Here is a 24,555-nt window from a genome sequence, read left to right on the forward strand (position 1 = left end):
AATTCTAGCTGAAGAACTTTGTGCACTGTAGGGTCTTTTAGTATTTAATGAAAATGAGCATTTAGCTATTATAATAGAGCTTTTTAATCTTACATATGATTAGAATGAACTCAGTGTCTTGAGATATCTGTCCAGTGGGCAAGCATAGCTTTAACAGGCTAGGGTTGCGGCATAGGTTAACAGCCCTATTAACCTTTCTGTGAAACCAAGGAAAAAAATACTTCATTACCTTGACATCACCAGCCAGAACTAATTGATCGAAGTCACTGCTGCAACCTACAGCTCATGAATGATGTTGATCTAACAGCCTATTAGCTATTTTTTTAGACTCAACAAGAGTGCTGAAATACTTTGTGTGTCCAAGCAGGTAAGACTAAAATGTTTTAAACATGTATGAATGAAATTTAAAATGCTGACATGGCTTCAGCTGTACCAACTCCTATGACCTTTAATTTTAGAGTAAGGAAAACATAGTCAAAAGTGCTTTATTTACAACTTAAATGCACATATATTGTTCTACTCCAATAGTAAAATTACTGGAGACAGATTCAGCAATAGAATGGACAGGTCAAGGCATTTCATATGCTCAAACACTTGAAAAGAATGTAACTTGAAATTTAGGAACAAATACAGTAGAAACCACTAGGACAGGGTGCCTTTTTCCAAGACTTCCACTTGCCATCATGGCAGACACCTTGATCTTGTGAAACTTGACACACTGGTCATGACCAGAAGGGCTCCTGCCAACAGTGCCTCCATATATAATGTGGAGGTACTGTCAGTACAGGTACAAATGCTTGGGCATGCAGTTTTACAACAACAACAAAAATTTCCTTCAGAACCTCAGCATCACAGCATGGGCAGAAAATTTTATTTTAAAGCATATAGTAACTTTTGCTTGGAACAAAAATTTGTACTGTCAATTGGCCACATTCACACCCATCTGTTTAATACCTACCAGCTGAAGTTGGCTGCTCAGTAACAGCTAAGATGATAGTAAAAGGTTTCAGCATTTACTGGAGTCCCAATCTAGTATCTAACACTCAAGCCTAGTCAGTAAAGCATGAGGGTGAACCATGCTAGCCACCAACAGTTTCGGAAGGCCAGACAAGCAAAAATTTAGTTTAAAGCTCATCCATGTAAAAACTGGTTTCCTGCTGTCCCAATGAGCACAACTTTCACTAGAAAGTGGCTTTCCAGGGGTTTTTTGGGGTGGGTTTTTTTGTTGTTGTTTTGTTTGGCGTTTTTTGGTTGTTTTGGGGTTTGGGGTTTTTTTAGTTCAACATTCTTAAAAATAGCTATCAGCAGCTGTCTGGATTTTCAGTTCTACTGCAACAGTAGAATTTCATCTTCAGAATGCATTTCATCTTCAAAAAAGGGCTGTTAGTCAGAATCCAAATCCTGGATCTCATCATATCCAAACTCCTGTAGAACCTCCTGTTGGTATTTGTTCCATGTTCTTCTCCTGTAACCTTGGTCCTCATCACTGAAGCTCTCTTCAGACTCTAAAGCAAAAGCATCAACACTTTTCAATTATCCCTTTTTTTTTTTAGTTAAACAATTAGGTTAGTCAGACTATTTTAAGCTTCTTGAATAACTAACAAATGCAAAGTCCGAACAACTTCTATATTAGGCAAGGTTTGAATTGTGCTTGGAGTGCACTGGGATGGGCAGTTCAGAAAGCAGAGGCAGTGTTTCACAAGCACGTGGAACCAAGTCATCTATTCCATCTCAAAAACGCAATCCTTTGCAATTGCAGCAGCCTGAAATGGAGTTCTAAGATCTAAGGTCCCTTGTAGTTCCAAGCCACAAGATCCTTCTCTAAGCAGGTTTAACCCCTTATAAGAGCAAAACACTACCCCAGCAGCACTCAGTTGCTTTATTAGAGATGGCATGTAAAAATCATGGGATTTATATATGCATAGCATGAAAGCAAACAGTATTTATGACAGGCATACCTTTTTCTCCATCACCATCTTCCTCGGGTAAGAATTCATCTTCATCAGGATAATCATTACGCCAGTTGTTTTCATCATTTTCATCGTCTTCATCTTCATATATTTCCTCAGGAACACGATCATCATCTACCTGCATGTCGACACAAAACATTCACTATAAATACGGACACTCGGCATTAAGCAGTTTTTCATCCACCTGTACACTGTACAGATCATAGAGACAAGAAATACTTAGCTACTGCACACATAAGTAATTCTGCAGTTGCACAAAACACAGCGCAGAAAATTTGTGTTGTCAGCATATTCACCATAACATAGCAATCTGCTTTAGGTGAAAAATCAGTTGTCACGCATTTACATGTTCCAGTTCAGCATTTAAATGCTGAGGTTAACATCTAAATTAAATCTACTCACTTCAGGACTAATGTAATAGATAAAGAAAAAGTAGCTTCAGGTTCCCAATACACAAGTCTATTGATCACAGTATCTACACAATGAAAGACTAAAGCTTACATTTAACTTTCTGACTCCAGTCACTGAAGGACACTTCTATTACAAGAAAGTACCTTGTATTAAGATTAAAGTCAAGTCCTCAAATACCGAAGAAGTTGTTTGTGTGTCCCCTTGCTTCTTTTTTCACTCAAGTGTATTTACAATTACATTTTAATTGCTACCTCCTAATCACAAATGAGACCTGAATTACTCAAGGTTTACATTTGCATGCCAAAGTTTATTTGGCAATTTGAAGCCAGACAAATTCTATCCCTTCAGTTTTCATTGTTATATCATAGTTTGCTTGAACAGGGGACTGTCAGTTACAAAAAGGCTAACACAGAAGTCACTGAGCATATGTGTTGTATCTCAAAGGATCTTTCTTGCCATGGCAACTTTAATGATAGGACTTCAAGCATGTTTATTTGTGACCTTTCTATTTAAAAAATATCTGTTTTCCTGTGCCCTCACCAGTTCATATTCTTCTCTGTAGGGCTGTACAGAAAGGATATTTTGGATCCAACCAGGGACTGATGTTTCCATATAGTAGATGTCATAAACATACTCATCTTCCTTCTCATGGTGTTCTTTTTTACCATCTTCAGAAACATTTAAACGCTCACGTATCATCTCTACTGCATTGCAAAGAATCACATCTGGATCAGTCTTCTGCTGAGAAAAAACAAAAGACGTGTATTTCCACTGAAGTCATGCACACAAAGTCTTAGTTACAGCCACAGTTGTCTTTGTAGACAGTAGCCAACAGCTAGCTAAGGATGACATTCTGAAATCTTGGACCAAAACACTTTCCCATTGGAATGCTGATATTTAGAACATTGCAACCTAGAACAGAAAGACACCAAAGAATTTTCCAATTACCGTCATACTGTACAGCCATGCCTTGCTTCAGATAATACAATAAAACTTCTGGAACAAGTTCATTAGAAACTACTGAAGGGGATATGTCTAATCCCATAGAACTGTTCATCTGTTTCTGATGACATGTTGGTTGAAAAGACAAGTTTTAAGACAGCCTGTGCTCTGTAGAGCATTGCAACACTGCAGGAAAGATGTGCATACAGCAGCGTGGACAATATGCAAGCGGATTACAGTATACAAAGTGGGCAGATGAAAGAATGAAAATGTGACATTAACAGGAAAAGGCTGACAGGCCCTACAGATACGCTTTTTATTTCCTTTAATTCCTTACTTTAGCATTAACACACAAGAAATTTCTTTCTGCTGTCTCCCTTCTAATAAATTACTTGCAATGCATTTGCTTTAGAGACCTGCACTTGAAGGTCTACACAGGCAGGTTTTTGCTGCCAAAGCTTTTAAGAATATCTTGTCCAATCCACAGTGGTGTCTCCTGAACAACTTAAGTAATTCTGAGGAACAGGTACAGACCAGCCTTTCACTCACTTCTAAATACTTACAGAATGAAAAAGAAAGTTTACTTCTTGCCTTCAATACTTACTGCGAGCTCTAGAAGAGTAAGAGGAAATTCTGATGCTACCTGTTTCAATTCTGCTTTTCTGCTCAGCAGAGTGATAGGTAACACTTAACAGATCTCAAATGTCTGTTTGAACTACTTGTTTAATAGAAAGCAAGAGTTCATACTAAAGTTTGATGGCAGAGCCCTGATAACCTGTAAGAAATGCTGAAGGATGACAGCTGGTTGGGCTCCTCCTCACCCAGGTATCTTCTTTAACATGAAGCATTTAAGTTTTACTCAGAGCTGTGATGGGCTGTGTAAGTAAAGCAGCCACATGTACTTAGATACAGTGAAGGAACTACTAAAGAAAGCGTACACAGCCCTCTTACCTCTTAATACTGTGTGCAGGGCAACCCTACACAGAAGGCAGAGCTTCTTCATACTTAAAACCATGCTAGATACTGAGCAGATTTTCCTCCAACTGAAAACTCATAATGCAAATGAAAACAGGATGTAGGGGCTTAAGCAGCTGGTCAAAGACCTAGAGTTCTGCTAAAAGCAAAATATGCAATAAAACCTTATGGAATTATGGGAAGGGGAGGGTCAAAAAGTATCTTTTCCTTTAGTGAATCCTGCCTACAAGCAACATTCCGAGGCATCTGGGTAGATAAGAAGACATTGAGTTAGATTATTCCTTTTCTATGTAGAGAAGAAGTTAATAAAAAACCCTCAGAGACCACCCAACAGCTGAACATGAGAATTTACACATCAGAACCAGGTACAGAAACAATAGGGTGGTATGACCCCTTCCTGTAGCAGCCAACTCCACACGGCTGTCTGTCTCAACAACATTAGTGCACTTAAGGATCCTCATGAAAAGTTACTCCCTGTACAGTATTCCAACTTGCAAATATCTAGTTAAAGCTCCTATTAAATAATGGAATACTTACAATGCAAAAAAACTTCCACAGCAGTCAGTTTGCCCACATGTACCAGTCAACAGTGATACCAAAGTGCTTCAAGTACGCTAAGTTCATTTGCTGACCTGTGCGTTTGCAGCAGTTACAGAGTCTCCCACCACCTCCTCTTCTTGTACAATATCAAACAACTGGAATTTCCCACAGCAGCCCGAACTCTCATGGACAGCACCACTCTCCTTTTGTGAAGCATCTTCCGTTGTTTCAGAGTCTGATCTGTCACCATCAACTGATACCTCGCCATTTATGACGGCTGCAACTGTCTCAGTACAGTTAGGTCGATGGCTGGCTATCACACGGTAACGGTTTTCCTTCCTTTTCAGTTGCTTCGAAGCGCGGAGTTCCTGAATGATTCGCTGAGTGCTTCCTAAAGAGGGTCGCAAACTTTGAGCTGCTTTGTCTCGAGTGATCACTTCTTGAACGTATTTCTGAACTGGTTCATTCTGGGTAGAGGAACAAAACCAAGGAGGACTATAATGACACCATCAATGTAGTAAGTCATACTCCTTCCAAGAAGTAATTAATAACTACTATTACAGGTGCTGCCTATTTGAGAACTGCAGTAACAATGCTCCTACATTCAACTAACTTCTGTTACTGCTTTAAGCAACACAACTATCATAATATTCTCTTGATACAGGGAAAAAAAATTAAGATACTTGTAAATTGTAAGACTGTTTCAATTTTATTTTTAAACACTATATTTTGTGATACAGAATCACCCTCCAAACTGTAACACATGCCTTTGGAAGACTGATGGCTGTAAATTTAAGAGATAATATCCTTTACAGTCTCCCATAAAGGCAAGTTCCCAAGAAAGACCAGTTTTATTCCATATAAAAGGCTGTACGGTGGATGGACGTCGTTAGCCTTGTAGAGCCGAGCTTCAGCACTCAAACAACAGTAATTCAGGCTTCGCTTACTAACCATTCCATAGCCTGTAAGCGAAGAACAGGCTGTAAGTACAGAAAAGCCAGTGCTGAACACAGCTTTTCACGGCGGTCACTCCGTTCTACAGTCCTTAACTGACGGCCTGCTTCGCGCGGGCAGACCGCGGGGAAGAGAAACCACCGCACCCTCGTTTACCAGGACAGGCCGGCGCCTCGCACCGGGACGCTACTCCCCAGGCTACCGGCAAGGACTTCCCATCCACAAAGGAGGCGCACCGCGAGCCTACCGAGAGCTCGCTGCTTTCAAAAGCCCCTTCGGGAGCACGGCGAAATGCCCCGGCTGCATGACGCCGCCCCCGTCCGCCTGACGTGCGGCCCCGGCCCCGGCCCCGACGCGCGGCGGCAGGGCCTCGGTACCTTGGAGGACACGGTCGCCACCAGCTTGAAGAGGCTCCTCTCCACCGGCGGGGCGTCGCCACCCTCCGTGCGCAGCCGCTTGCAGGCGAGGAGCAGCGCCTCGGCCGGCTCCGGCCCGCCGCGCTTCCGCTTGACGCGCAGCACCGCCGCCCGCTCCATGGCGCCCGCGCGGCGCGGCAGGAAGGGGCGGGCGCGGCCGGTGGCTCGCCCTCTCGGAGCCCCCGCCCCCTCCGCGCGGGGCACGCCGGTCAGGTGGCGGTTCGCGCGCCGTGGGGCGACCTGAGGGGTGGGTGACGTCTGCCGCCATGTTGGGGGGTGCGGAGGTGCCGCCGCTGTGGCGTGGGGCAGTACGCGGGCGATGAGGCAGCGGCTTCCCGGAGCCGCTGCGCTGGTTTCGGGCAGGGGATAGCGAAGAGCGTTCTCGCCGCCTCCTGTCGCGGCTCCTTCCTGAGGTGTGCGAAGGTCCGGGCCGAGGCTGATCCGCTCGCGGCTGGGCCTGACCCAGCGTGGCGCCCGCCCCGGCAGGACTGCCGCTGCCCGGGCGCGGGGAGCGACGAGCGGGTCCGTGGCTCTGGCCTGGGACTCCCCTCTGAGGCCTGGGGCCCCAGCCGGGGAGGGCGCTGCGGGCGCCGGACTACTCGCCTCTGCCGCTGCCGAGTTTGCAGGTCCCGCCTCATACAGGGTGCGGGGACCCCCGGGTGAGGGTGCTTGGCTTCCCTCGGGCCGGCGTGCATCGCCTTGGGGACAGGTGTTTTTGCTTGAGAGTTTGCTGGTGTTTTTTTTTTTTTTTCTGGGCTGAGTTCCTCAACAGGGCCGGGGGACAGGTTTGAGCTTAAAACATTCTTACAAAAAAAATGCAAGGCAGTGGCCAGTGCTTCTGGCCGAGGCAGGTGTAATAGGGAAGGTGTGTATATATATGTATCCATAGGTAAAGTGGTGTCTGTTGTTGTCACTTGAAGTTTTGTGGGGTTTGGTTTGGTTTGTTGTTTTTTTTTTCACAGACAGTGTTTTGGGTGTTCCACTGAAGCCAAAGGAGCAAAACTACACAGAATACATAAGTAACACAAACTGAGCTTGATCATGAAGACCTTTTGTGGAAGAGCGAATCCAACTACTGGTGCAATGGAGTGGTTAGAAGAGGATGAGAACTATGACTACCATCAGGAAATAGCAAGGTATGCTGAAAAAAATAGTTTGGTGTTCCACTAAAGCTACAAAAAGGGGCAAGCCCAGCTTGTTTTTGTGATAAATTTTGGGTTTATCACCAGGCTGTAGAAGTTCCAAGGGCGTGAGATGAACAGGCTGTAGGACAGTCTAAATTTTGCAGTGTTGTACAGGGCAGAACTGTAAATGTAGAATTTTGTATTCTCCAAGTAGTTTCCTTCTAAAGTTTTTTTAAAGAGTTTCTGAGGTGCAGATTTCAATACTGACAGTGACAGAGTTGTGGCAAAATGCGTTGACTAAACTTATTTTAAGTCCCAGTGCAACAAATAATTGCCATTTGTCTGCTCCTGTAGTAACTTTTTAAGAGCTTAATATAACAGCCAGAGAAATTGGGAAGATTAGATTTTGGGGTATTTTTAGGTAGTGTGACCTGTGAAGAAATGAAGACTGAAGAAATTTAAATCTTGTAAACAAATGATAGACCATTAGCAGACTGTCTTTCATTGCTGTGTATTGTTCTGTGTGAACTTACGTCTGTCCCCCTATTATTTCACAGCTCTTTGTCCATGGGTCTATGAATTGGGTCCATTGCTGAAGAGAGGCCACATGCCAGCAGTTAATAAATTCACTTGTATGCCGATTCACTGAAATTACATTATTCCTTAGATTTGGGAAACAGTTCAGATGCTCAAAGAGCATGACGGTTGTCTGTGCATTTATGAGCCACGGGGACCAGTTGCCTTAGTAAGAAAAAACAAAGGAGGCTATATAAGACCTACCAGTTTTGTTGTGCTTTGCAGCATGTAGTATTTTGACTGGAATTTTTTTCTATTGTAGGTCACGCTATGCAGATATGCTTCACGATAAAGACAGAGTAAGTATGGAAGCAAAAAACTTCTGAATGGTGAGAAAGTACCCATTTCCTTTCTCTTGAATGGCTGTCACTGCATGATTGTACAGGTTTCTGAAAGATGAAGTAATCAAATTTGTACCCTTTAAGATACCAGACCCAAATGGTCATGAATGGTGTGATAAAAATTATTGTGCTTTAAATGGATTGATCCCTCCAAAACCACTTGCTTTTGCTGAAAATGGCTTTGGTATGACTGTAGCATAAAGAATGTCTGGAGGCTTTTTTCTCATTATAAACTCAGAGTCTGAAAATGCAAGATTTCTACACAACAGTTAAAAATATAAGTAAATAAAAGGTTGTTGATACCTTTTTTTTTTCCTCTTTTTTTCTTTTTTTTTTTTTTTCTTTTTTCCCCTCTCCACAGAACACGAAGTATTACCAAGGTATTCGTGCTGCAGTGAGCAGAGTAAAAGACAGAGGCGAGAAAGCAATTGTTCTCGACATAGGGACTGGCACGGGACTCCTGTCTATGATGGCAGCTTCAGCAGGTGCAGATTTCTGCTATGCAGTTGAGGTGAGCGTTTGTTACATACTTTTGCATGCGTGTTCGTAAGCATATAAAGCTCTTCTTAGAGCTTTAGTGCAATTGTTCTGTCTGAGTGATCAGTGCTGTGGATTCGTTTGCTATTTTGTATTGAGGTTTTATGTGTGTGAAAAAGACTTAGAACTTACAGGAATGTCATTGAAAAGGCATAATACATTTTTCAATCCTGCGATAGCTTCTCCAGATGTACAGATTAACAGTACTGAGTCAAGTTTTATGGTATTCTGTCTTTCTGCTTATCAAAACTCAAGTGTAATATGGAAAACTTGATTAATGTTTTTGAAAAATACGAGTATTCTGAAACTATATTGCTGATCTTCATCTTCATATTGCAATCTTTATATTGCTCTTGGAGGTGGTTTCTCAGACCATTTAGTCATAATGTGGACCCCATCTTGATAAAGAGACTGTCTCATAAACTTGTTTTTCCATCTCTTCGTGATTAGATAGAGCATCTCCTGTTCCACTGACAGTTAAGAAACGTGCTGATGGTCATTACTTAAGTTAAGGATAATAGGAACATTTGGGCCAGTTTAATTTTTTTTTTTTTACACATTCAAAGAAACGAAGAGAAGATTCAGTTGTCTGTAGGTAAGTTGAAAGAGTGCACTGTGATTTTTATCCAAGTAAAAATCTACCTTTTATTTATCAAGGATTTTGTCCTATGATTATTTTCAGGGACGATCATCTTTCAAACAGGCACAGGAAGCAATAAGCTCCAGAATAAATCTGTTCACAGCCAGTCATAGGGAAGAGACAGTATCAGAAGTGATGTGGTAGGAGGGGTCTTTTATGTTCTGCTTAGTAGTTTATTGACCACTCTGGCAGAGGAGGATCACTAGCTTGTGGGAAGCCTGTGATGAAAAATAAAAGCCTAATCTGAAAAGCCTGAGAGCTAGTGCTATAGGAGTTCTAGTTGCAATACATTATTCCCATTCTGCCACTTGGGCTAGGTTCCAAAGTGGCCACAGATTTCTTAAGTAGTCAGGTTGTGTGGCTGAGTAGAATATTTAAAATTTTTGAGTTTAAAAAATGGATATGGATGTTAAGCCCTTTAAACGCATTCGTCATCGTTCTGCTATTTTCAAGCTATATACTTTCTCTATTCTTCTCTTCGTTCTAAATGAAATCAAAATTAGCTTCACAGTTATGCTGCTAATAAAAGCATATTTTTGGCATTCTTCGGTGACCATTTCAGTGCTGGTTGTTTGGATTCTCTTCTGTCTTCATTTGTTTTATAGCTTGAGCACATATAAGTCTCTTGGGGCCTCTGTTGGTGCATATTTATTTTTAAAAATAGCAAGTTTGTTTAATGTAAAAGCTAAAATATTCTTAACATATATTCTTGTCTTTCAAAAGTTAAATTGGAGTAGCTTTTGGAGACAGCTCATAGTTTGTAACAGTGACACTGGAGCTCCATGAACTTTCGAAGTGAGGCTTGCTGTCTTGTTTCATGGTAATGAACTTAAAACATAGGAAAAGATACAGAAGATGTTAAAATTTTTGCAGGACTAAATATGCTGCATTTTGTGTTGGTGCCCTTTCGTTTTGGAAAGCTAACGTTAGCTTACTAGTTTGTTACACACTTGCTATTTACAGGTTTTCAAGCCCATGGCTGATGCTGCTGTGAAGATAGTGGAGAAAAATGGTTTTCGTGACAAGATCAAGGTGATCAACAAGCACTCCACTGAAGTCACAATTGGCCCAGGTGAGTAAAATAGTCTAGGGTGAAAAAAATTGTCAAGTACCTCAAAACCTTGAAGGAGTATGTCTTTTTCTTACTTTCTGAATGTTTTTAATTTAAACAAGCAAATCCTTTACTCTCTAGAAAGTTAACTGGAGATTTACTTCAAGAGGAAGTGTTGTAATAGTATTTCAGTAGTTACTTGTATTTCATAGTATACTTCTAAAGGAAAATAATTGGCAGTCTTCAGCAGGTTATCTAACAGGAATAAGTATTTGAATAAGAACTTGTGTTTGCAGCATAGCATCTTCTTGAAAGATTTACATAAAGTCTTAATTTTACAGTGTTAAATTGTGTCTTTTAGATGGAGATATGCAATGCCGTGCAAACATCCTGGTGACGGAATTATTTGATACAGAGCTGATAGGAGAAGGAGCTTTACCAACCTATGAGCATGCACACAAATACCTTGTACAGGTAAGAAAGCACAAATTGATAACGTGTCAGATTTATTTCTCTAGAAACTCTTTTGCCTTTTTTGGAGTAGAATAGATACTATACTTGATTTAGGCTTCTGTATCCTTTGTAAATACGCCATCAAAAGTGCTGATTTCTTATTCGGTGAATAAGTTACTAGATTCATTCCTAGAATAAAGCTATCGGAGTACATATTGTAAATCACAGGCTCTGAAAGTACACTTGGTTGCTTCGTGTTAAAACCAATAACTTGCTGGTTAACAAGTGTCTTTCAGAAAGGCATCCAATTCTGATTTGGAGCTTTCCTTAGGAGTTTGTTCTAATGGCAAATAGGTCCCAAGATGTTTTAAAAAAATATTTTTTTTTTTCTCTTCCTAAATTTGATGGTCTTACCTTCCAGGCATTGATTGTTGGTTGTTTTTTTTTTTTTTTTTCTGAGGAGCTCTTGCTACTCCGCATTTTTTTTTGCATGTGGAAATACTTTAAATACTGTTACCAAATTAATACCCAGTGGGGTTTTTGACACATAATCTATGGGTATAATTTTAGGACTTTCTCCTTTACCCTAATTTTTCCCTTTACTTAAAATGTGGGTGGCAAAACTTTATTTAGGTTTATAAGTTTCAATTCACTAGTTTTACATATAAAGATAATAGCACTCCATAACTTTTTCCTGCTCTCCATACGGAACTCTAAGTTGTAATTGGTCTTTTCTTGTAAAAGTGTTTTTCTTGGACTTCACAGTTAGCTCTTAGTTCACTGTGCTTTTTTAGAACAACTTAGATGTTTTCTACTTCTTAAACATGGATACAGAGTTGTTATTGCATAAAGATTTGAGCCATTTTTTTCTTACTTACTCATTGCAATCACAAACTCTGGTTTAATGTTGGTAGTTTAGTAGTTACCTGCCTTGAGAAGCTCAAGGTAGAGCTCTCATCTCAGAACGAGAGTGGAAATAGATGTTCAGCTGAGGCCAGTAAAATGATAGTGTTGCATGGCCAGTAAAGTAATGTGGCCTTGCTGAACCACACTGAACAGGACAGATAGGTGTGCTGTATTTCACAGATATAGAAAAAGTGGAAGTGCTCTAATGTTACAGAAGTCTCTGCAATAATTTGGTTTAAGACTTCAGAATTCCAAGTCCAACTTTTCTTTAAATAGGTTTGCACTTCAATTGGTTTGATTCTCATGCACGTTAATAAGTCAGGTTTGTTGAATGCATTTACCCTTTGTTTTGAACACTCAGGAAGGATGTGAGGCAGTGCCTCACAGGGCAACGGTGTACATCCAATTAGTGGAGTCCAAAAGAATGTGGTCCTGGAACAAACTGTTTCCTGTTCATGTTGAAGCAGAGGATGGAGAAAAAATTATTGTCTCCCCTTCAGAAATGGAGAATTGTCCTGGTGTTCCTTCTGTTTGTGATATCCAGCTGAACCAGATGCCTTCAAGTGACTTCACTATCCTTAGTGATGTGGTGACAATGTTCAGGTAAGGTAGGCGTTGTTTCGTTCAAAACAAAATTTTGCTGTTATGCCTTTTATGTAAATTGTGTATTAAGCTTAAGCTAGTGAGAATTTCCGAAGAAGGCTGAACTATTTCTTTTTACAATGTTGATGCTTCTCTGCAGTGTGGATTTCAGTAAGCCAGTAAGGAGTGCTTCTACCTACTATAAAGTGCAGCTGGAGCCTGTAAGGTCTGGCAAGGCGCAAATCGTGCTTTCCTGGTGGGATATTGACATGGACCCCTCTGGGATGATAAATTGCACGATGGCTCCATACTGGGCAAAATCCACTTCTGCTTTGCAGGTAAAATACTGAGCCTTCAGGTACTGTCATCAGACGACTACTAGTGATTATTTTGAGTAAAGACCATACTGGGTGTTTTAAGCAGCTGTCCCGTAAACTGTGTAGGAACTTTGCTAATGTTTTATATATTGGAAGATGCTAAATAAGCAAATCATAGAAATGCTAACTTTAGTATGCATCTGGTTTAGGTTCTCTTTAATGTAAAACTTAAATGTAAGCTTTAATGTAAAGCCTAAAAAGCTGTCTTCAGGACATTTTTATTTTATTTTCAAGAAATAAACCAAAGATTTCCACATATTTTTCCTTCACTTGTCTCTGTCCCTGGTCAAAATATTACTCTGTGGTTTGCTTCAATGTAGTTCTTCTATTAAATTTCCAAATAAATGTTAAGTTTATGGTAATATATTTATACTCCCATAAAAAAGGCTGGTGTGGGAAAATGCTGGGGTTGATACTGGATATTTAGAGGAACAGGAGATTCTATTGAATCAGATCTTGTGTTTTTGTATGAATGTTTTTACTAGTAGGATCAGCTTAGTCAAAAGGAAGCTACAAAGTGATTATTTGCGCTACTGTGTTTTTAAAATTTAATACTGTCAAGCTTCAGGGCATTCAGTCTGCTTGGAATGACCAATCAGCTTGGAATATTTGCAGTGCAGAAAATAGCTTTTTGAAACAGTAAATAGTTGTGCTGTCATATCAAAGCGATACTAAATGACCTCATTTGATGCATAAGACTCCAGCCACTGATCACTGTCAGCAATTCAATACAGGTTTCTAACGTAAGTGAACTATAGAGGCGAAACTGCATTAATAAATGCAAAGTATATTTTGGACTTGTTTCTCATTTGTTTAAAATGCAAGCGTAGCTAGTCAGTAAACCAGTGGTCTCAGACTTATTCTCTTGTAAGAAATCTATAATAAAGTATGTTTATTCAATAAACAGTATTAGTCATTATTCAGCCTTCCTGATGTGAAAACGATTCTTTCAACTAGTCGTACCAGTGCTTCAAAGTTGTGCCTATTCTTACTAATTGATTTCCTGCTATTTGTTTACTTTCCATTTACTGTTTATGAGTTAATTCCTAAGGTTTTGTTTATCAACCCTTTTCAGTGGAGAGATCACTGGATGCAATGTGTGTATTTTCTTCCAAATGAGGAGCCAGTTCTCCAGGGTGAGAAAGTGTACCTGACTGCCTGTCGTGATGAGTACTCTGTGTGGTATAAGCTGCAGAAAGCCAGGTAACAATACTTGTGTGTGAAAAAGGGTGGTATTTTATTCCAAGCTTGAGTATTTGCTGCTCTTAGAGCAGCTTTTTTATCAAAGAGCAAAATAAGAACCTAAAGACTAGAAAATGATTAAAAGCCACTTCACGGGCAGTGCACAGGTGAAAAAAACGTGATACATAAAAACACAGTTGAGGTTTGGACCGCAGGTTCCTTCCTTATACTTGGTGGCATTCTGTGACAAAGACACAAAACCCACGCATGGTAGATTCCTGGAAATCATGAAGTATAGCTCGGCTGAGCTAGCCTGTAGGTAAAGGGGTGAAATACTTGCCATTCTGTCTCTTCATTTTCTATTTTCTTAGTCAGCACTGGTTTTGAGATTAATGCCTTTTGCTCAAATTAAAAGGAGTTTAATCATGTTGGTTTGCGATCAAAAAAGCAGCCGACATTTTAAAAATCAATGCCAGCTTTAAAAGTTAATGCCTGAATTTTATGTGCCTCTCTCACTTAGGAGTCCAAACGAGTAACCCTTTTCCGTAAGGTCAAAGCCTAAAATACCAAACCAGCACAGTCATTGGGAAAGTTTGGGGGGTTCTTGGTTTTGTTTTTTAAAAAAAATGAAAATTTGCCTTTCTTTTCATTTGGAAATGCAAAGCTAAATGAAAGGTCTCCACAGAACTAGTAAATTTGACCAAGTAAGAGTGGAGTCCGTACGTGTTGATGTGCATACAAGCTAAAATGTGTAAATGTACCTGTTTGCGAAAACATGTTACTGATGCTGTAGTTAATACTTCATTGAAATTTTTTTGCAGAGGAGGAGAGAAGAATAAAGCAGATGTTCGTGTGGAGAGTCCTGTTTGTAGATGTCAGGCTCATCTTCTTTGGAATAGACCGCGCTTTGGGGAATTAAATGATCAGAACCGAACACGCCAATACATGAAGGCTTTGATGAAAGTGAGTGCATGTTGCCTGTAGCGCTTTTGGCTTCTGTGATATATGTGTGTATTGTTTTATTTGCAGTAATTATTTATGGAATTCTTTTCTTCATTCCTAAAGGACTTTGCTCACAAAGTATATTTTATTTACGTTAGCAGATGTAAGTTACATTTTGTCATTAAAATTTTGATATTACTTTTTTCAAATTGTAAGCAGCCATTTTTGCATAGGCGTTTAGCAGCTGTGTTTGAAGGAGCATTGGTAGTTGAATAAAGACAATACATTTTTGTGCAAGCTTTTTCTGACCTAAACCAAAGGGATTACATAAACATTTATGTTATTCTGTTCTGCTTGCAGTGGTTATATTAATCGCTATGTCTCACAGTCCTTTTTTGATATGGAAGTGTATAAAATGGGAAAAAACGCCCCCAAAATGTCTAGAATTTGAAATTTTTTTCATCTGGGATAGGAGTAACAATGACTATTTTAATTCCTGCAGATTCTGAAAACAGATAGTGTTTGCCTCTGTATCAGTGATGGCAGTCTGCTGCCTGTGCTGGCTCACTATCTTGGAGCAAAGCAGGTACAGTACTTCTTTCTGTTTTTCTGATCTTTGCATTTTAGCTTGGTTTTTTTGGTTCTCTCATAGTTCAGTATCTCCAGACCACTATTTAATTCCAGTGCTTCGTTAGTGACATATGAGAAAGAGGCTCCTATTGTGTTGAAGTGGAGGTTAAATTAATCTCTGATCAAGCTGAAGTCTAGGGACATAATAATTACCAGTTCTGATGTTTACCAGTGTGTAGCCTTGAATGAAAGTAGTGTTCCTCATTCCCCGCTGATTCCTTTTTGCCATCTTGTATCTTGGTGCTTGGAAATACTCTTTCTACCGACCTAAATGTCCGGCAACTTTTTTTCTTCTTTTACGTCTCAAATTCCATAATTACATTCATTATCTAGTCTGAAGTGGAAGGTCTGTAACAGCAAGATAGGAAGCAGTAAGAATACCAAGTCTATGTAAATGAAAGCTGAGAGCTGCCTGGCTGTCTCACTTACGTATGTACCATACTTGATGTGTTCTTTCATGGGGCTCTTCAAACTAAAATCTGTTACAGTTGGACTGAATATCTGTGAATGTGTAATGTAATATAATCCTGAGGAAGATGTTAGGCAATTCATAGAGATAAACAAACATACTGACTTAAACCAGTGATCCATGGCCTCTGTATTTTTGCCTTTAGTAGTGGCTAGTCACAGACGACCAGGAGAGTGGAAATTAATTGGGCAGACACAGAGATTTCTATATTTTCCTAGCCCTGTAGCAGCACACTGCCTAACTATTCACCAGTTTTGAATAAAACCTGTTTTGTCTTCTTACTTCAAAAGGCTGGTGTGCTGCATTGCACACCTGAGCTCTTCCCAGCTGATACAGTGAGATCATGTTAAACAGCGCTCACAATGAGTAAGCACTAGTGGAGGTTGATTCAGCATGCTGGCAATATTCTTGCGTTAGTTCAGGAGTATATATATGCCTAGAGTCAATGTTAATATGCTATGTGCATCTTAAAAATGGAAAATAAATATTTGCATTCTGTTGGGTGTTTCCTCGTATGGCTGTGGAAACAGCATTATTCAGCCTGTAGTTACTGGGGGTGATTTTGTTTTCCACGGTGGGCTGTGGAATAGGTGCATGGTTCTTACATGCTGTGTTCACCAGGGCATCAAAATAGTTCCTTTGTTGTTCATTTACATGATGCTTTTAGTTAAAAATTATAAAGCTAGTTTGACTAACTGTTGCGTATTTTATTTAGGTATTTACATTAGAAAACTCTGCTGTGTCCCTTTCTGTCATGGAAAAAGTGAGTATTCAGTTTTCTGTTAAAGCAGTAAATGAACTCACAGCATTTCTAAGGCCAGAGCTGATGCCTTTGATTGTCGTCGTATCAGCTGCTTGGAGGTCAAGTCGGTTAGTGAATGTATTTGACCATACAGTTTGACAAGACTGTGGGAGGTGGGATATGTTGGAGGGGAGGAGTTCTTATGTTTTCCTGGTATTTGTACAGAGCTTTATGCAAATACTTGGAGGAATATGTCCTGTTGGAGATACATCCAATCTCATAGCTTTAGCCAGAAGCTGAATAGCCCACTGGGGAAGTTGAGCTGAGCAGTGGGAATTAAGGTTGCCAATGCTTGATCTTTTCTTGCAGATGCCTGTTGGCTTGTCTGCTTGACCTGCTGCTCTGGTCCCTCATTATGTTGGTGATAAAAGCCAAGCTCTTTGTTTCTGAGGATTAGCAGAATGTGAGAGCACCCTGTAGCTTACATCAGTCTTGCCTGGAGGGTAGCATCTAGCTGGTCTGTCTTCCACCTGAGACAAATTGGGGATGCCTGCTCTGCTGTTTGGCTCTTTGGAGACAGTAGGTAGTGGGTCTTAACTTCAAGCAATGTTTCAGCTGCTTCCTTGGGGTAAAGCAGAGAAGGCCCTGCCCGTGGAGTGGAAGCTGTTCAGGAGAGGCAGCTAATAAACATCTAACAAGTGACTGGAAGCAGCTTCCTGAAGTCACCGTCCAGCCGTGTCTGTTGTAGTTGGCACTATGCATTTGAAAGGGGTCTATCTCAGCATGTGGCTTAGGAGTACAAAAACATGAACAGCAGGCAAATTAGGATGCCAACCTGGTCTCAAATGGAAGCCAAATACACAGTGTGTTCATAGTTGAAGTAATTTTTATTTTTCTTGACTGTCCTTCCCATACGTTTCAAGGTACAAATGAATGAAGATGAAGCAACTTTTGTGTTATCTGTGTTTTCATATACTTAATTGAAGGAATGCATAGGGCATGTGCTTTAGTTCACTAGGGGTGACATGCTGGCTCTAAGTGCATGCACCCTTCAAGAACAGACTTGTATCATCCTGATGAGTTATGGTAGGCCGTTTTTTAAAAATTTCTTTGGGCTATTGGTTTATTTTTTGTTTATTTTTAATAAAATTATTATTTTGGTATAGGTTTGAATCTCAGCTGTAGCTTTCGATAAAGACAATATGCTACTTTTTTTTTAGTTTTTTAAAGCAAATCATCTTGAGGATAAAATTAAAATAATAGAATCACGTCCTGAGTTGCTGACGTCTTCTCATTTGGAAGATAAAAAGGTATGTTACAGTTGTGCAATACTGAATTTCAGTGGTGTGGTGGGGAGCAGAAGGTGAAAATGAATCTTGCTTTCCTACTGTGCTACTATAACCACAACTAATTCCATTATATCCCAGTTCATGTAAAGTGTAATGAGTGGATGGTTCAGAATTTGTCCCACTGAAACTAAATGAGGCTTAGTCAAAAGGCTGTGGGAGGTTTTTCACTTTTTTTTGAAAGGGTATGACTTTCCGTTCCTGCATAATCTACACCAGTTGTAAGGGCAGTTGAACTGTTTTAACTGCATATGTTCTACTAGGCTTTAGCTCGTCTTCCTTAAGCCACTCACACAGAATCACAGAATGTTAGGGGTTGGAAGGGACCTGGAAAGACCATCTAGTCCAACCCCCCTGCCAGAGCAGGACCACCTAGAAGTAGATCACACAGGACTGCGTCCAGGCAGGTTTTGAATGTCTTCAGAGAAGGAGACTCCACAACCTCCCTGGGCAGCCTGTTCCAGTGCTCTGTCACCCTCACAGTGAAGCAATTTTTCCTTATGTTAATGTGGAACCTAGCTCAGGAGATTTGGAAGTACTAACATCCTTAAATTAAAAATTCCAAAATGTTATGAGTCTTACTACAAAGCCTTCCAACGTAAAACTGCAATATTTTCCCGCAAACTTTGTGGCAGGAAAATTCACTTTAAAATTTGCTGACTAAAACCACAAAAAGATATCTGTTGTGCAGTATATGCAGTATGCAGTAATTAAATCTTTATGGAGCAGGAGAAGTTTTTTATCTAGATGACTTCACTTGCTATGTTGCATTGTCTTGTCAACTATTGAAGGTATAAACAGCCTGTGTAATCAAGTTGTTGTTCTTTATTATAATGCTTTTTATCTCCTCCTTTTTTTGCCAAGATTTCCGTTCTGTTGGGAGAGCCATTTTTTACTACAAGTTTGCTGCCGTGGCATAATCTATATTTCTGGTATGCCAGGACGGCTGTGACCAGTCACCTTACCAACAATGTCACTGTCCTACCTCAGTCTGCTTCTTTACACATGATGATTGTGGAATTTCAGGTGAGATTGTTTAGAACTATCCATTTGTTATTTACACGAATCCACTTAAAATTGAATAATCTTCCAGGACTTTTTAACAAACAGTTTATCTCATCTTAATACTGTCCACTTCATTATGTTTTGCACTGACCACCTGAGAAATGAGTATTTGACATCTTAAAGATGAGTTTTGCTATTTCAGCCATTTCTTGTCAGAAAATTAACTCAAGTAATTTTACCATTTTAAATGAAAGGGCTGAATGTTTTTAAAGTATTTCTTTAGGTTAGAGAGATATTGCTGAAGTATGTGAGAATTCTGGTTATTTATAAATTAGATACTCTGCAAAATACCAGTTTTTAAAATGATACTATGAGTCTGAGACTGTAGGCAGGATTCATAACTGCATGTTCTTATTTTTTTTAACCACTTGTGGCTGTGCACAGTTCTAAATTTGAGCATGATAGGGGTCACATCTTAAAAATACTTTGAAAAGTCATCTTTCAGAAGTTATACAAAGGTATAAACTTTTTGCAGTTACTAAGACTTGGTCAGTAAAGATTGTGAAGTGTTCATCTACAATGACAATGGAAATTAAATAAGTACTTTCATAATTAATATGCAAAGTTTTTCTCCGGTAGCTTAAGTGAAGAAACTCTTTAGTTTGAAATTGTGTAACTAAACTATACATAACTGTAAATAAAAAAAAAATTTGCCTATAATCTAATGAATTTTCACATAAATGTGACCTTTGGTTTATCTGTTAAAAATGCCAGGTCTTTTCACTCTCTTTTCTTCCCTCTGGTTCACCAGCTGTGTAGTTTTGTGTCTGAGCCTTCTCTCCCTTAACACTTTCCTTATTTGAATGCTCTATAACTTGTTCTCTTACTTCTGCCTTTGATTTATGCATATGAAAATAGGTATGCTCTTTTTCCCTCTGAAACTAACCAACCACAATGTGTTTTTTTACATGCCTTTTAGTTTTCTGCAAAAATGTAGAGAATTTAAATATATACTGAGTAAATAATGTAAATCTGAATCTTACAATAGGAAGCAGATGTTTAAGGCTAATCAACAGTAATCAGATTGAAATAAGCGGTTAATTTTAATTCCATGTGCTCTTATCTAGAGGATTTACTTCTCTAGAACTCAAGGCATTTTGTAAGGAAGTAAAGCATTATTCTCTTCATGTTCTGGATGAGGAAACTGAAGCATAGAGAGCGATGACTTAAGATTATTCAGCAATCCAGTAGCAGAATGTAGGGTAACATTCCTGTCACCTGAACCTCAGTTTTACACTTTTATGTACAGGGTTGTGTTCAGAGATGATTCCACAGAGCTATTTTGGTGGGACATTTAACTTGTGTTTTGTTCCATTAAGCTATTCCAAAAGTTGTTGCTTTAATTTTATGTTTTCCTCTTTGTTCAGTGGTGAATCTAAACTCTTAAGACTAGAATCTGTGGGTTTTTTTTAAATAACCTCTGCATTTACCAGTTCTTGTTTAGAAGGAACAGACATAGTGTTGTAAGGTGTTCTGCAGAACTGGTTCTGTAGGCTGTTCTGTCTTGTCAGAAAGAACTTGGTGAAATTACTTCAGTTACAAACTTGTTTAATCCATAGTTGCATTTAGGGAGCAGGATGCTGCCTATCTGATTTGATAGTTCTATCAGGTATACCATTCAGAGATTCTTTATAGTCACTCTAGTTCATACTGTATTCAGGCATAAATTGTGACAGCATTTATTTAAATTAGTAGTAGTCCTGCTGCCATCTTGTAAAGCAGGAACATTAGGGACTGCTAAGTGCAACAATGAACAGGTAATAAAATGTATATATCCATGGGAATGTTCATGTTCTTTAAGAGACCATTAATGTGGTCTGAGAAAGACAAAAGTTGAACTGAGTTGTCATCTGTCCAGTGGATTGCAGAAGTCAATGAGAGACATAGTGTGAAGTGCCTAAAATGATTTTACTAATCTTTGGAGTGCTAAGGGGAAGTATGGTAGTCCAGTAGGCTGCAAGATGTTTGATGCAGCTGGGAGCACTCACCTGTGCTGGGTAGTGGAAATGGGGGGCTATAAGGGTTTAATTGTGGCAAATCCATACCTGCTGTAAAGTAAACTATGCATGGAGATGGTAGGAAATGTGGTAGATTCTTTAAAGGAGTTGAAAACAGTGGCTAAAGCATTAATTGACTTGCAAAATACTTTCCCAGAATTACAGTGCCTTCTGATTCTTGGTAGTTCTAATGGTTTAGGAATGTGTAGATAGTAAAGAGTCTTTTTCTGTGTTGTTATCAAATGTCTAATCTACAGCTAAATTATTGTAACATTTTCTGCTTCCTTTAGTAAAGCCAAACAAAATCTTTTTTTCTTTTTTAGGACTTATGGAGAATCCGGAGTCCATGTGGCACCTGTGAAGGTTTTGATGTCCAGACTATGGATGATATGATTAGAGTAAGAAAACTGAAAATAGTTTCAGCACAAGTCTCAGCAAAATGGAACAAAACTCACCTTCGCATTTAGTGACTGTTGAAAAACTTGTATCTTAGGCAGAACACTGTTGTTTTAGTTTTTCATAAATATGGTGGCTATTTAGTTCTTACAAAACAGTAACTTCTGTGGCATGGGTTTTGGGGTTGTATGTTTCTTCTCATTTGTCAAGCTCTTCAGTACTTTGCACTGTTTTGGAAAATACTTCTGTTCATTGAAAAAGAAAAATATTGTTCTCAAAATTTTACTCTGAGCTTGAAATCAACAAATCTGGGAGTTGTTCATAGATGAGTCCCACTGCCATTACTTGGCGCCCTTGCAGGAACTTCTGAAAGAGAGAAAGGCTTTTTGACTTCTGAGAAATAGATGCGAAGGGTGAGATTTATTTGTATCAATTTCTGGAGCTGTATTGTCAATGTCCGTATTGGAGTTAGCCATTTAGATTGCCTTTATAGTCACTGTGGAGGGGTACAGGCAGTTCTAGGGTAGAATGCATCTCAAGGGAGAAGGAGAGTTAAATGCATTGTATTTTGAAATTGCCTGTTCCTGTTTCACAAGTGAGGGCTTTCAATCATAGCCATTAGTTAATGCATGTACTACATATTTTCTCTTGTGCCTAAGAAGTGCAGTCCTGTCCTCTTGCAGCTTTATTGCTTAAATACTCTGGGTTCAGGACATATAATTAACTTGCAAACAAGGATTGCTTGCCTTTGGATTGTTTTCAGATAGTTTTGTTACTCTCTTTCTTCAGAATTCTCTAAATTTTAGGGAATCCAAGGAAGCAGAACCTCACCCTCTGTGGGAATATCCTTGCAAGTCGCTCTCTGACCCCCAGGAAGTTTTGACGTTTGACTTCAGAAAGACTGTACCGCAACACTGTCTCAACACAGAGGGTTCTGTAAATCTTTTACGGTGGGTTTTCTCATAGCAATAAATACTCTTGTCATCCATTTTTTTACTTCATGTGCAAGCTCTTTGTGTATTACAGCTAACTGGGGGGAATATGCTTGACAGTTTTTAGCAATGTGACCTAAAGTTGTGGAGGATGCTCTTGACACAAATTTCCCGTGGCTGTTCTCAATAAGCTATAACAATAAGGCTAATTTCTTAGGTAATATGCCTGTATTTCAAAAATAACATTTTTCTAGATGTTACCATGAGTTAAAACTTAAATAGGTTAATTTATAGTTTAGAGAAAATAAACCAGTCTGGATGTTTTTCTGTTTGTTCCCTGTTGCTGAAAAAGCAGAAAAAGCTCCCATTTAGATTATTCTGTTTAATAGCTTTGAAGTGTATGCTATTCTTCCATTTAACTGTAATTCTGACAATCTTGATAGTTGTCATGTCTTCTGAGATATTTTTCAGTATAATCTCACTACAGATTGTACTTAATTCTATTCAAACTCGAAATGCTGTTAAGAATAAAAACCAGGGGAAAGTTATTTTAAGCTATCTAGAACTTATGTAACTCGAACACTGCTGTAATTATGTATTTCTCTTTGTGAAACAAAATTCAAGGGTTCACAAAATGGAGAACCATCTGTGTGGGGTTTCTGTGCCCTTGCACCAGTTGTTGTATTTCCAGGCAACAAGCTAGCATGACCTCTGCCCCTTGAGGAGCAGACACTTGAAGTGAGATGGTATGTGTGGTAAAGATCTCCTCAAAATTCATGGACAATAGAAGCTGGGGTCTTTGGAAGAAGTACTCCAAATGTGGCATATAATTCATGCCATGTTATCAAGTGCCTGTTAAAAGACTCTGGTTCTGAGCAGATTTAGTTATGACATATTCTCCTCTTCCTTGCCTTTTTTAGTTTTCCTGTGTGCAAATACTTTAAAAGTTGCTACACATTTACCAAATCATTCAGCTGTTCAACTTTTTTTTCAAGGAAACAAGTTATTCATGCTTTACAGCTCCCACCTAAGCTCTGTGAGGAATGGGTGCAGCCTTTAAGCTGTCAGTATTGTATAAAGTAACAGGTTTTGATCCTCCGCCTCTCCCCAGGAAAGGAGCAAGCCATGGAGCAGTTCTGTGGATGGAATATCATCTTACTGCTGATATCTCCGTTAGTACAGGACTGATGCAAATTTCAAATGAAAAGGTATTTTTTCAGTCTAATTTATTATGTCAAATCTACAGGATTACAGTGCTGAAAAATGAGTCTCTGTTGGCCATGCTTGGTTTATGTAGTGCTCTTTGTTACGCTGTTTGAATATTATGTAGGCAGAACTAGTCGAACTGTGTGTTCATATTTTTGGGGGGAGCAGGAGATGTACCTTAAAATAGGAGAGTCTGAATTGGATCCAAATGCTCCCATAGTTTGGAACTGCATTTAGAACTTCAATATGATGCTAGCTCAAATTAGAATTTATTCATAGAAATCACTTTTCTCAGTTTAACAAAAATATTGGGGGGAAGGAGTAAGTATTTTTGGTATTTTGTCTAAATGTTGTGACCAAATCCATTTTTTCCTCTACGGCTTCGCTGTGCAGTGTAGCATGTGGTATTTCAACTTGCATATTCCTGTAATGGAACGGATGGCGATGGAAGGGGTAACTATCTGATTGATGTATACTGAACTGGGAACAGGAACTCTTACTGCGTTATTACTGTCTAGTAGTAATATTGTAGAGTTTTGACTGCTTTCACTTTTAACTCTCTCCTGTAGGGAAACTGTGAATGGAATCCCCACTGCAAGCAAGCTGTCTATTTCTTCAGTTCTGTTATTGAATCAGAAATTCTGTCAGGCCTTCCGAGTGCTGTCATGTATACGATAAATTTCAACACGAAGACAGGAGAGATTGCCATGGATTTTAAGCTACTGTAAAATACTCTACTTTTACTCATGTTCCTAAATTATAATAAACATATATAGTATTTTTTTGTATGACAGAGGGATTTTTTTTTTATTGTGCTTTGGAGAGCAAACTGACTGTTCTGAAATATGCATTA

The 24,555-nt window shown here is 39.3% G+C and overlaps 2 protein-coding genes across 7 annotated transcripts; one reads left to right on the plus strand and one right to left on the minus strand.

Annotated features, from left to right (window-relative positions):
- Positions 1 to 422: 422 nt before the first annotated feature.
- On the minus strand, positions 423 to 6,328 carry SLC7A6OS (solute carrier family 7 member 6 opposite strand). Of its 2 annotated transcripts, none has more exons than XM_086469263.1 (5): positions 6,170 to 6,328; positions 4,931 to 5,305; positions 2,922 to 3,119; positions 1,959 to 2,088; positions 423 to 1,505 (listed from the first exon to the last, which is right to left on the minus strand). In XM_086469263.1, the coding sequence occupies exons 1-5, from the start codon at positions 6,326 to 6,328 to the stop codon at positions 1,384 to 1,386; spliced, it is 984 nt and encodes a 327-aa protein (XP_086325389.1). In that variant the 3' UTR covers positions 423 to 1,383. The 2 variants fall into 2 exon arrangements, with proteins under 2 accessions (XP_086325389.1, XP_086325388.1); XM_086469262.1 differs by having other exon boundaries at positions 2,922 to 3,122.
- Positions 6,329 to 6,949: 621 nt separating this feature from the next.
- PRMT7 (protein arginine methyltransferase 7) lies at positions 6,950 to 24,490 on the plus strand. 5 transcript variants are annotated; one of them, XM_086469214.1, is made up of 18 exons: positions 6,950 to 7,344; positions 8,171 to 8,207; positions 8,611 to 8,760; positions 10,390 to 10,498; positions 10,839 to 10,951; positions 12,198 to 12,439; positions 12,579 to 12,756; positions 13,871 to 13,998; positions 14,694 to 14,700; positions 14,809 to 14,940; positions 15,422 to 15,505; positions 16,734 to 16,781; positions 17,981 to 18,070; positions 18,971 to 19,132; positions 21,492 to 21,566; positions 22,354 to 22,514; positions 23,608 to 23,704; positions 24,272 to 24,490. In XM_086469214.1, exons 1-18 carry the CDS (start codon positions 7,250 to 7,252, stop codon positions 24,428 to 24,430), a joined length of 2,067 nt encoding a protein of 688 aa, XP_086325340.1. In that variant the 5' UTR covers positions 6,950 to 7,249; the 3' UTR covers positions 24,431 to 24,490. The 5 variants fall into 5 exon arrangements, with proteins under 5 accessions (XP_086325340.1, XP_009949116.1, XP_086325339.1 ...); XM_009950814.2 differs by lacking the exon at positions 14,694 to 14,700 and having other exon boundaries at positions 14,799 to 14,940; XM_086469213.1 differs by lacking the exon at positions 14,694 to 14,700 and having other exon boundaries at positions 14,799 to 14,940; positions 22,381 to 22,514.
- Positions 24,491 to 24,555: the final 65 nt, after the last annotated feature.

The sequence above is a fragment of the Leptosomus discolor genome, chromosome 8 (genome assembly GCF_034619465.1).
Source record: "Leptosomus discolor isolate bLepDis1 chromosome 8, bLepDis1.hap2, whole genome shotgun sequence".
Classification (NCBI taxonomy): domain Eukaryota; kingdom Metazoa; phylum Chordata; class Aves; order Leptosomiformes; family Leptosomidae; genus Leptosomus; species Leptosomus discolor.

Bases quoted from the DNA above. Each gene is read 5' to 3' on its own strand.
- SLC7A6OS (XM_086469262.1), bottom strand. From the start codon at position 6,328: ATGGAGCGGGCGGCGGTGCTGCGCGTCAAGCGGAAGCGCGGCGGGCCG. The intron at 3,123-4,930 runs GTCAGCAAATGA...GTTTTTTCTCAG, and splicing joins TAACTGCTGCAAACGCACAG to CAGAAGACTGATCCAGATGT. The intron at 2,089-2,921 runs GTGAGGGCACAG...GTCGACATGCAG, and splicing joins ACAGAGAAGAATATGAACTG to GTAGATGATGATCGTGTTCC.
- PRMT7 (XM_009950814.2), top strand. From the start codon at position 7,250: ATGAAGACCTTTTGTGGAAGAGCGAATCCAACTACTGGTGCAATGGAG. The intron at 12,440-12,578 runs GTAAGGTAGGCG...GCTTCTCTGCAG, and splicing joins GATGTGGTGACAATGTTCAG to TGTGGATTTCAGTAAGCCAG. The intron at 12,757-13,870 runs GTAAAATACTGA...AACCCTTTTCAG, and splicing joins AATCCACTTCTGCTTTGCAG to TGGAGAGATCACTGGATGCA.